This window comes from Chiloscyllium plagiosum, unplaced genomic scaffold, assembly GCF_037043375.1.
Source record: "Chiloscyllium plagiosum isolate Xiang-an unplaced genomic scaffold, Cpla_swu_hap1 HiC_scaffold_26, whole genome shotgun sequence".
NCBI classification, from domain to species: Eukaryota; Metazoa; Chordata; class Chondrichthyes; order Orectolobiformes; family Hemiscylliidae; genus Chiloscyllium; species Chiloscyllium plagiosum.
In genome coordinates, this window is record NW_028270164.1 from 39,737,110 (window position 1) to 39,749,836 (window position 12,727).

General features: G+C 41.1%; 1 protein-coding gene across 5 annotated transcripts in view; it reads right to left on the minus strand.

Moving 5' to 3' along the window:
• The window catches only part of ppfia4 (PTPRF interacting protein alpha 4), a 699,209-nt gene that overhangs the window by 76,626 nt on the left and 609,856 nt on the right, over positions 1–12,727 (minus strand). For all 5 annotated transcript variants that reach the window (XM_043716866.2, XM_043716868.2, XM_087973636.1 and 2 more), the window contains exons 9-10: positions 6,986–7,069; positions 4,751–4,882 (exon numbers count right to left, since the gene is read on the minus strand). In XM_043716866.2, the coding sequence (XP_043572801.1) occupies positions 4,751–4,882; positions 6,986–7,069 (216 nt within the window). The remainder of the gene's footprint in view (positions 1–4,750; positions 4,883–6,985; positions 7,070–12,727) is intronic.

Below are 12,727 nucleotides of genomic sequence, written 5' to 3' on the forward strand. Positions count from 1 at the left end.
GACCATTGCTGTTTGTCATTTTTATAAATGATATGGAGGAGGGGCTAGAAGGTTGGGTGAGCAAGTTTGCGGATGATACGAAAGTCGGAGGAGTTGTTGACAGTGAGGAAGGATGTGGCAGGTTACAGCGGGATATAGATAAGCTGCAGAACTGGGCAGAAAGGCGGCAAATGGAGTTCAACGTAGGTAAGTGTGAGGTGATTCACTTTGGTAAGAGTAACAAAAAGATGGGGTACTGGGCTAACGGTCGGATACTTGGTAGTGTGGATGAGCAGAGGGATCTTGGTGTCCATGTACACAGATCTTTGAAAGTTGCCACCCAGGTAAATAATGCGGTGAAGAAGGCATATGGCGTACTGGCTTTTATTGGTAGAGGAATTGAGTTCCGGAGTCCTGAGATCATGTTGCAGTTGTATAAGACTCTGGTGCGTCTGCATCTGGAGTATTGTGTGCAGTTTTGGTCGCCATACTATAGGAAGGATGTGGAGGCACTGGAACGGGTGCAGAGGAGGTTTACCAGGATGTTGCCTGGTATGGTAGGAAGATCGTATGAGGAAAGGCTGAGGCTCTTGGGGTTGTTTTCATTGGAGAAAAGAAGGTTTAGGGGTGACTTGATAGAGGTGTACAAGATGATTAGGGGTTTAGATAGGGTTGACCGTGAGAACCTTTTTCCACGTATGGAGTCAGCTATTACGAGGGGGCATAGCTTTAAACTAAGGGGTGGTAGGTATAGGACAGATGTTAGGGGTAGGTTCTTTACTCAGCGAGTCGTGAGTTCATGGAATGCCCTGCCAGTAGCAGTGGTGGACTCTCCCTCTTTATGGGCATTTAAGCGGGCATTGGATAGGCATATGGAGGATAGTGGGCTAGTGTAGGTTAGGTGGGCTTGGATCGGCGCAACATCGAGGGCCAAAGGGCATGTACTGCGCTGTATTCTTCTATGTTCTATGTTCTAATCCCTCTCTGACCTCATTCTTTCTACTGGGCCCATTTTGATTTAAGAATTTGCTTGCCTGGTACCTTACTGGATAAAACACAATTTCTTAAAGTTAACTATTGAGAAGACTGAAGCCATTTATTTCAGCTCTTTCTGAAAATGCCTGAGCCTCACCTTCAATTCCACTCCACTCTAGCTCACTGTCTTACATTGAACCAGATTAGTTGTAACTTTGACATAAGCCAACTTCCTAACTTCATACCCTCTATTGCAGAAAGATTACTTACTTCTACCTCCATAATATTTCTGTTCCTGCCTTTTCCATGCTTCTGTTACTTCCAGAGTTGGCATTCCATCCTCCTTTTTATATAAACCCAACATTATCCAAAGCAACTGACAGAGTAGGTGCGGTGTTTGAATGTACAGGAAAATCACTGCTGGATGTGAAAAGATTGTTTGGATGGTTAAGAAAATCTCTGTCAGATGTGAAAAGATTAGGAGAAAGTGAGGATTGCGGATGCTGGAGATCAGAATCGCAGATCAGATGAAGGGTTTATGCCTGAAGTGTTGACTCTTCTGCCCCTTGGATGCTGCCTGATTGACTGTGCCTTTCCAACACCACACTCTTTGGATGTGAAAAGATTGCTTGGATGTACCTCCTATTTCAAGGACTGCAATTTCCCCTCCCACGTGATCAACTATGCCCTCCAGCTCCTCTCCTCCACATCCTGCACCTCCGCCCTTGAACCCACCCCTCCAACAAGAATAGAAATCCTATGGTCCTCACCTTCCACATCACTAATCTCTGGACACAGCTCATTTTCTTCCGCTATATCTGCCCCACCAGATCCCACCACCAGAGATATATTTCTCTCCCCACCCCTATCTGCGTTCTGCAGAGACCATTTCCTCTGTGACTCTCTTATTAGGTCCACAACCCCACCAACCCACTTTCCACCTTCCCTTGCTGCCACAAGAGGTGTAAAACCTGTGCCCACATCTTCCCCCTACCTCCGTCCAAGGCCCCAAGGGATCTTTGCACATCCAGCAGAAATTTTCCTGCACATCCAAACACCTCATCTAATGTGTCAGATGTGATCTTCTCTACATTGGGGAGACAGGACAGCAACTCACGGAATGTTTCAGGGAACATCTCTGGGAAACACGCACCAAATAACCCCACCACCCTGTGACAGACCACTTCACTTCCTCCTCCCACTCCGCCAAGGAATGCAAGTCCTCGGCCGCCTCCACCACCAAAACCAAGCCACCTGATGACTACAGTAAGAATGCCTCATCTTCTGTCTTGGGACCCTTCAAACACATGGCATCAACATCGACCACTAGTTTCCAAATCTCCCCACCCACCACCTCACCCCAGATCCAACCCTCCAACTCAATACTGTCCTCTTGACCTGTTCATCTTCCTTCCCACTTATCCACTCCACCCTCAACACCGACCTATCACAATCACCCCCCACCTGCATCCACCTATCGTCTTCCCAGCTATCTTCCCCCCTTATCCCCACCCCACCCTCCTACTTATCTCTCAGCCTCCTTCCCCCCACATTCCTGATGAAGGGCTTACGCCCGAAACGTCGACTCTCCTGCTTCTCGGATGCTGTCTGACCTGCTGTGCTTTTCCAGTGCCACACTTTCAAATTAAGTATTTTGTTTATCACCAGTCTGGATTAGAGGTGATGAAGAACTAGATATGGAATGAGCTTGGATTGTGGAAATGAATGCCAAGTATCATAATGTGATCTTACTATTTAAATGTGCTTTTGCAATTCATCAATCCACGTGTGGGGAACAACAAACCGTCTTCAATGATGCTAACCTTAGGGAATATTTTAGGGAGGCAAATATAATTTGCATGACTTTTCACACATGCAAATAAAACAAGGCTAAACTAATAGAATGAACAGAAAATTACTAACTGTGAACTGGCTTGATTAAAAGGAAACAGAACATAGCAGTTCACAGGAAAAATAAGCTGCAAAGCAGGCAATTTACATCACAATCCATAATTTACCGATTGACAGTATCTCGTTTCATATAAAGTTTGCTAATGAGACCAACTCTATCACATCCAAAGTCAACAATATTCCGAGAAACCTGGTTCAATGAAATGTAAGCTAATAACATCTGGAATGGGAAACCTTCAAACTTTTAGGTCCAAGATAACTCACATCAGCAACTGACCTTTCCTTTTAATAAAACACATCAAATTCCTTCCAAAAGTTCATTCCAAAAGGATGCCCAGACAATGCTATCATACCTTTACAACTAACTATCCTCCTTTTTAGCAGTTATGATCCAACCCCCCTTTTTGACATAAAAACTGGGTCATTACTCAAAGCCAGCTCCAGATGTATTAGGTCCTGAGGAGATCTGCTCCTAATCTCCAATCTCTCTCAAAGCTGATAGAATTTGGATCTGTTCTGTCATCCTCATTATGTTAATAGATTGTTCACTTTAACCCTTTTACCCTTTACTAATTTGAAACCCTGCCTCATCTCACTAACCCTTCTTTTCCTTCTTTGAGCACTCAATCCAAAACTGTGCTTGATACTCTAGGACATGTCTCACCATTGATTGATACTGTCTCAATAATATTTATTGTGCTCTGTAATCTGATTGAGACTACATTTCACATGTCAAAAGGTGGTTTAAGAGAATGATATGAATACTTGATTGTCCCTATTAATAAAACTGATGCCACTGAATGTAAACATACCCAAAACATTAAAAAGCTCTGATGTTTTCTGGAATAATTTTCTGTCATCAAACTCAAATTTTAACATTAAACTCTATATTGTGACTGATCAACCACTCGCAATACCACAATATAACCACTAGATGCCATATGCCTTTACTCGTCCTGGATCTGGACATGATGCATTTAAACAATGAAGAATGCTTCTGACCTAATTATGACAAACAATGCTTGTCAAATAAACTACTTTTGTTTTCATTGCAAACCCTGTGAAGCACAAGGTCCTGGCTTCATGGCGTCAATTCACTGCAGTATTCCCCAAACTATAAGGATTGTGCTCCTGCTGTTGTGGATGACACCTTGGTCATTCTGAACTTGACTACTCAATGTCAATGATATTTTACTAGTCGAGCATTGCCAGATACTGAGTGCTGCCTCTGGCCACATCAAATGTTGTTTATAAACTGTATAGATCTGGGAAGCAGGGCTCAGAATACAAACAGAAATTGCACAGTAGACTGAATATTAATCTATCTAATTTTCACTGTCCTGCAGCTCTAAATATATTGGTTGTCAAATCTATGGGAAAATCCCACTGATTTATTGTCATTGCATGTATTTGTTTCCACTGTTAAAACAGATTATTTGCATTAGCCCATGCATGTTCCTGGCTTAAAAATGCTCATCTCCACAAAACAGCTTGCTTCCCTTTTCATGGAGATAACAATTGCTACATGCAATGTGTGTGTAAAGTGGTGATTTTGTTTTGGTTTACATTCACTTTAAGCTTGCCCTTCAACTTTGCGTGGAGCAATTTTGAAAGGCAAGCCTTCTTTCTAGTCACGTGATCGATTTCATATTTTGACTAGGCTCCATTCATCAGCATTCTTGAACACTGGGAACAGAGCACCATCCCCACCTACATTCCCACCATTCACCAGCTTTCCTGAACACATGGATCATCATGTCTACCTGCATTCCCTCCATCCACCAGTCCCCCATAATACAGATCACATGGATCACCATATGTCCACCTACAATCTCTTCATTCACCAGCCTCTCCTCCCTGAACACTGAGCACTACCTCCACCTACTTTCTCTTCCAGAGCAGCCATTCGCTCCTTCAGGTGGAGTTGGAGCCTTTCATTTGATTCCGAGAGCAGTCGATCCACCGTGTCTGACAGGCGTTTGTTATGCTCTTCGTTCATCTTTTCCCGTTGGCGAGCCTACAGTCACAAATAGAATCATGAGTAATTATAAGCAATACTTAATTTTCCTTAAGCCTACTTTGCTAGATATCTTCCTAGAGAATAAATTGGGTTTTTACAACAAGCTGTTTCTGTTACCAGCCATAAATAAGCAGATTTATAAAACTCAACTTCACAATTTACCATGGTGACACCTGAACTCACTAAATTGAATTGTTACTGCATCTTTTACAAAAAACAGTCTGTTAATAGTATTAAAATTATTATAAATTTAGGTGTAGCTATATTAGGGCAATATCCACCTTAGCAGTACAAAAACTTTATTTTAATAAAATTAAAAATTATTCTGCTTCTCAGAAAACAGGATGATAGAGTGGTAACCTCACTGGAAAACTAATCCATAACTCCATGCCCTGTTAATTCATGGTTAACTCAATTCTCCTCTGCAATGGCTTAATCAGATCAAAAACATTAGGGATAGCAACAAATGTTGGCCTTACCACCAATATCCATAACCCATTAAAGAATAAAATGTCACCTATTTTTATTCGTTTCCCTCTCATTTCTTCTGCTTTTCCTGATAATTTAACTTTTCTCTTGTTAATGTAACCTATCATAGTGTCATACAGGATGGAAACAGACTCTTTGGCCCAACTCATCCATGCCAACCAGGTTTCCTAGATTGAACGAGTTCCATTTGCGTGTGTTTGGCCCATATCCCTCGAAACTTTTTTTATATATGTACTTGTCAAAGTGTCTTTTACACATTGCAATTGTCTCTACATTTCCCCTGCAGTTTTCTTAAACTGCTGCAGTCCATATTCTGTCCCACATTATTAATCAATAGTAAAAACACATTTCTTTTCCTTCCTTCTTGGTTATGTCTTTCTATTTTGGATGTGGAAGCAAGTCTAAAAATGTTAGGCGGTTCAGTGGAAAAACAGAATTTACATTTTACATTACAAACAGGACAGTTAAAGGGGAACTGGTACAGTTCCAAAAGGTATTCAGAAAGCTACTACATATTGGTTACTTGGTAAGAGAAGAGTACATAGTATTAGAAGCATTACGGAATGAGGATTACATATCTCATATAAGAGAGAGAATTAGGATAAGAGAGACATTTTCAGGATGGCAACATGTATCTAGCAGAGTGCCACAGGGATCAATACTGGGGTCACAATTATTTACAATATATATGTCAATGACTTCGATGAGGGAATTGAATATATTCTATCGCTGCTTCAGTCGATTCCATACAATGTATGTATTTTATCGTTTATCGCTAAATTTCTTCACTTCTTCCTTACTTTTCAGCTTCTTCATTCCCAACCCTGTTTCCACAAAGCTTTGAGTTGCAAGCCATTGTATAAGAAAGAATTGATGTGGATGAGGACACCATGGTAAAGACTCTCAGAATGATGACTATCTAAGGTAATAACAATCAGGTGAATTGTCTTGTTCAGACAGAAGCTGCTGAATATTTTATTCTGTGTTATACTGAAATTCTTGTTCACTTTGATAACCCTGGCATTCAATTTTTCTAAGTTTCCAACACTTTAATTTACCAGCACACTGTTATCTACAATTCATTCTTTGCAGATTCCCAATCAATATTATTCTGCTTTTGCAAATTAAGTCACAATTTATTAGTATCTTCTCAGAGTATAGATTTGACGTGGGTGCATCAAATTGCCCCACTTGGGAACATCCTTGTGTCAAATATTGCAGACTACAACTTACACACTTACTGTGCAACTTTTGTCTGTAGAGCTCACCAATATGGCCCTACGCTTCATATCACTGTAGCATTAACTACAGACTATTGTACAAGACTAGCAAAACTATTCATGTCTTCAAAATGGTCAGACGCTCCATCAAGATCTGTATTATCTTCTTTAACAGCAAAAATCTCAACCTTACACTAAATGGATTGGTATATTTTATTCCCCAATCTGCCATAAAACAAAGAAATAAGTACTGAAAGAACTGATATATGTAGGCAGCCAGTGATTAATTCATTAGAAGATTTCACCTAATTTACTTCCAAATTTCCTCAAGGCGTTTTCTGCTCAAATTACATATTACATACCCTTCTATAAGTAACAATAGAAGACTTACCCTTCCAAGTTCTTGATTTTTTTCTTCTAGTTGGCTCTCCAGTTGTCTTAAGCGCTCTTCTATGCTCCCATGCCTCTCTTCTGCCTAACAGAAAGGGAAGTGAAAGGCTATTATTGATTCATATAGTTGTTTTACTTTGTCAACGATGCCTGATACTGAACTTGGAGGTGCTATATGACCGTAGTTGATCTTGTCTTCAAGATAACACCGACAAATCAAAACTTAGCAATCTGTAGTCAAGGGAAATGCATTTTCAGACAGATTATCTAATTTATAGTACACTACTACATTTTCAGGATTTCCAAATTATTTCAAAATATCACTCACCTTTTGAGAATAAGTTTAGTCACGTAAAAATGCATTAGAGCACAGCAAGTTAGATCATGGATTTTTAAAAACTATCTAATGTTTATTTGATTCGAAGGTGAGCTAATATTCTTGGATGAAAGGAACAAAAGTCTTTAGCATATCAGTTTACTCATTTTGAAGATTATTCATGTTTCAGAAGGCACACTCCAACTAAATGAGTGATGTGCACTCAGAACCCTTTAAAGTTTCCACTCTGAGGACAGTCCAAGGCTTGAACTAATGCTAGAGCTGCTTTTGGTCCAGCTTACACTTGTGATGTGGAGGAAGGTACATAGCTCTATGCAGGAACACTGCAATTGCCAAATAGAAGAGGATTAAGACATACCTAGAATGTTTTCTAATAATTTTGAATGTAACATGGTACAATGAGAATTGCTGACTAGTTGCAGCATTTAGTCATTTATCAACAAGTTGATAACAAACATAGAATGAGGTGAGGTGAACCTGTCATGGAAACAGGAGAGCCAAAGTCATCTGTTCCCCTTAAAAATGTTATGCTTACCAAACAGCATGTTTCAAATTACTCAGGTACTATACCCTAAAAATACCACTTCCTGAATTTTAAATTTAAAGATATGACATCCTTCCATTTTAATCACAAACTGATATCACTTTCTCTTCTTATAATCAAGCAAGTGCAGCCATTCTCTCCATATGAAAAGCTTATTTTCTCTGCCAGAAAGGGAAAATTAACAACCATGATGATTTTGAACTATGGCATACACTCAAGTGATAGCTGATTTTATTAAGTGTTGGCCATAACAGCGTTAGTTTTTCGTAAACCTCACGCTAGTTTTGGGGGCGAGGCTGGACCAGTGAGTCTTTTGCACAAATGCCCATTCCTTTTACAAACCATCAGAAATGCACAGATTGGGGCAGCTGTTGCCTCTTGATTTCAGAACCATGGTCAGCAACCACTGAGGCAGCATTGTTAGCAACATCTCAGAGCAAATTACTCCAGATGATGGACTCTGTACTGTAAACTAATAAAATGCTGGAAATCATAGCAGGTCAGGCAGCATCCGTGGAGAGAGAACAAGCTAACATTTCATGTCCAGATAAGCTGATGAAGAGTCATCTCGGCTCAAAACATTGGCTTGCTCACTCTCCACGGATGCTGCCTGACCTGCTATGATTTCTAGCATTTCTTATTTTCAGAGTGGTTAGCTGCATTGGTAGCTCCAACGAACCAGCGTGGATTTCAACTTCTTGAAACTATTACTCATGTAAAGCTAATGTTCTATATTTGCCCTAAAAATCTAAAATCAAAAGCTTGACATTTACAGGTATGTGAAACAAGATTGCTAACTTTATTAGCCCAGAAATAGGCAGGAACAGAGCAAGTCTGCAATCATTGCTTAATCTTGGAAGATTGATTTGCTGCTGATGTAAGAACTCTGATGAACCCAGCTGAACTTCCCGTGGGGATTAACAACCGACTCGAGACCATCTGCTTGATGTCACAAACAACAAGATAGCTACAAGTTGTGAGTGTTTATTTCCCTTGACTCGAAAAAGGAAGTAAAGGAGACTTTCTATGCCAATCTTGACACACTGTTGTCAAGCATCCCCATGAAGGACAGGAGAGGGTTGGTTCAGATCACAACCTTTGAAATGGCACCATAGGAGGGAAATATATTGCCAACATTAACTCCAATGGAGTCCTTCTTCTTTCAAAATGCACTGAATATAACCTCACAATCATAAACATACACTGCCGTGAGAAAAAAACAAATTCAAAGCATCTTGGAGGCACCCATTCTCGAAATAATGACATCTTATTGATTATGTCATTGTTCACTCCAGGGATGATTGGGACATGAATGTCACCAGGGCTACGATTGACTCAGATGACTGCTGGACTGATCACCATCATATCCATTTCACAATGTCTATCAGAGTACACAAAGAGGAAGATTCAGTAGAAGCAGACTTTGTTGAGATTCAACATCAAGAGCCTAGGTGACACAGTCTGCTTAAATCAACCATTCCCAATATCTGCAGTAACACTTTCGGGTACACGTCCAGTAACCTTTAGGACTGATTCAATGAGAATGATGCGGAAATTGAACAGCTCATCTCCAATAAAAGGACAGCCTTCTGTGACTGACAGAATGAAATCAACTGTAAGGCCAAAAGAAGGGCCTATGTCAAAGCTAAGGGCTGATGTCCAAAAGAGGAGAAGGGAGCTCACAAACAAATTATGGATTAGATTCCCCACAGTGCGGAAACAGGCTCTCGGCCCAACAATTCCACAGCGACCCTCTGAAGAGTAACCCACCCAGATCCATCTCCCTCTGACAAATGGACTGATAAAGCCTTGAAAATCTAGCAGCTGGCAAATGCTGATGACACAAGAGGCATCTTTAGTACCACCAAGGCAGTACACAGGCCAGGCTACCATGGTCTAAACTCACTCAATTCTAAAGAGTGACAAACACCACTCAAGGACAATGAGACAGCAAACACCTGCTGGAGAGTGTATTTCCAATACCGCCTCAACGTACTATCAATGTTAACTTGGAAATCATTAACTAAATCCCTCAGCAGTCCATGTAAGGTGACTTGGAAGAACCTCCTAGAGCAATCGAAGTACAAGGTGCCATAAGGAGCCTAAGAAACAACAAGGCTGCTGGACCTGATGGGATTCCTGCAGAGATCCTAAAGGAGAGTGTCCGACAGCTCCATGAACACATACACGTTTTGCTCTTGAAGATTTGGCTCAAAGAAGAACTCCTCTTGGAGCTCAGGAATGCTCTGATTGTGACTATATTCAAAAAGAACATAAGAACATATGAACAAGGAGCAGGAGTAGGCCTTCCGGCCCTTCGAGCCTGCTCTGCCACTCAATAAGATCATGGCCAATCTTTTCGTGGACTCAACTCCACTTACCTGCATTTTCACCATATCCCTTAATTCCTTTATTTTTCAAAAAAGTATCTACCTTAGCTTTAATAGCGATTACTGAAGTAGAGTCAACAACTTCCCTGGCCAAGGAAATCCATAGATTTACAACTCTCTGAGTGAAGAAGTTACTTCTCAGTTCAGTCCAGTTCTAAACTTGATTCCTCTAATCTTGAGGTCATGCCCTCTTGTCCTAGTTTCACCTACCAGTGGAAACATCCTCTCTATTTCTATTTTATTGATTTCCTCCATTATTTTATATGTTTCTATAACTTCCCCCCTCATTTTTCTGAATTCCAATGAACATAATCCCAATCTACTCAGCCTCACCTCATAAACCAATCAACTCCAGAACCAACCTAGAGAACCTCCTCTGCACCCCCTCCAGTGCCAGCACATCCTTTCTTAGGTAGGTAGACCAAATCTGCACACACTACTCCAGGTACGTCCTCACCAGCACCTTGTACAGCTGTAACATTACCTCTTAACACCATTAGCAATGAAGGACAAAATTCCATTTGCCTTCCTAATTACTTGTTGTACCTGCAGACCAATCTTCTGCGATTCTTGCACAAGGCCACCCAGGTCCCTCTCCAAATCTGCGCGCTGTACTTTTTTACCATTCAAGTAATAATCTATTTTCCTGTTACTCCTACCAAAATGTATGATTTCACATTTACTAACAGTGTATTCCATCTGTCAGACCTTTGCCCACTCACTCAATATATCTGTGTTCCTCTTCAAAGTTTCAGTAATCTGCACACATTGCTCTGCCACTCATCTTAGTGTCATCGGCAAATGTTGACACCACACACGTGGTCCCCAACTCCAAAACATCTATATAAATTATAAATAATTGTGGTCCCAACACCGATCCCTAAGGCACACCACTAGTCACTGATTGCCAGCCAGGACAGCACTCATTTATTCCCACTCTTTGCTTCCTGTCAGTCAACCAATCCCCTATCCATGCTAATACTCTACACCTAACACCATGCTTCCTTATCTTATGCAGCAGCCTCTTGTGCGGCACTTTGTCAAAGGCCGCTTGGAAATCTAGATACATCACATCTACTGGGTCACCATTGTTCACCTTGCTTGAAATATCTTCAGAGAACTCCAAAAGATTTGTGAAGCATGACCTGCCCTTCATGAACCCATGCTGTGCCTGTACAATGGGAGAATTTCTTTTGAGATGCCCTGCTATTTCTTTCTTAATAATACACTCAAGCATCTTCCCTACTTCAGAGGTTAAGCTCACTGGTCTATAATTCCCCACCTTTTGCCTACTTCCCTTGTTAAAACAGTGGTGTCACATTTGCTATTTTCCAATCTGCTGGGACTGCACCAAAGTCCAGCGAAGTTTGGAAAATTTCTGCCAGTCCACCTGCGATTTCTTCTGCCATCTCTTTCAGTACCCTGGGATGCATTCCATCAGGGCCAGGAGACTTATCTATCCTTAGCTGCATTAGCTTACCCCACACTAGCTCTTCCGTAATAATAATTGTTTCCTGGTCCTCACCTACCTTTGTCTCTTCGTCACTGATTGGCATGGTATTAGTATTCTCCACTGTGAAGACAGATGCAAAATACCTGTTCAATGCTTCAGCCATTTCATCTTATCCCATAACTAACTGTCCCCTCTCATTCTCGAAAGGACCAACATTTACTTTAGACACTCTTCTTTGTTTTATATATATTTAGAAACTTTTGCTATCTGTCTTTATATTCTGGGCTAGTTTTCTTCTCATACTCTATCTTATTTTTCTTTATAGCTATTTTTGTGGTTTTCTGTTGACCTTTAAAGTTTTCTCAATCTTCAAAAGATGACAAGGCTGACTGTGGGAATTACAGATGCATCTCCCTTTGGTCAACCACTTGCAAAGTACTCGCACATGCCCTTGCCAATAGACTTCTGCCGTTATCTGAGGCAATATTCCCTGAATCCAGAGGAACAACAGGTATGATCTTCACAGCACATCAATTACAAGAAAAACATCAGGAACAGAAACAATGGCCTTACATTGACTTCATCAACCTAATGAAGACAGTTGACACAGAGAACCGACGGGCTCTCTGGTGGATTCAGTCACAATTTGGCTGCCAGGATGCAGAGGCTGCTGCATGATGACATGTCTGCGACACAGTTTAGCAACCATAGGTTGGAGTCTGAACCTTTCACTGTGGAGATAAAGGTCAAGCAGGCCTGTATCATCGCACCCACCCTGATCAGCATCTTTACTGTTGCCATCCTCCATCCCACTGGCCAAACCTGCCAAAGGGAATTCAAATAATTTACTGTATGGGTGGGAGGCTGTTCAACCGTAAAAGTTCAAGGCCAAGGGCAAGGTTTCCACCACTTCCATCTTGAAGTTTCAATATGCTGATGACATCATCACACCACACTCTGTGGAAGGTAAACATTGCATCATGGATGGTTTTGACAAGGCATATAAGCTCCTATGCCTT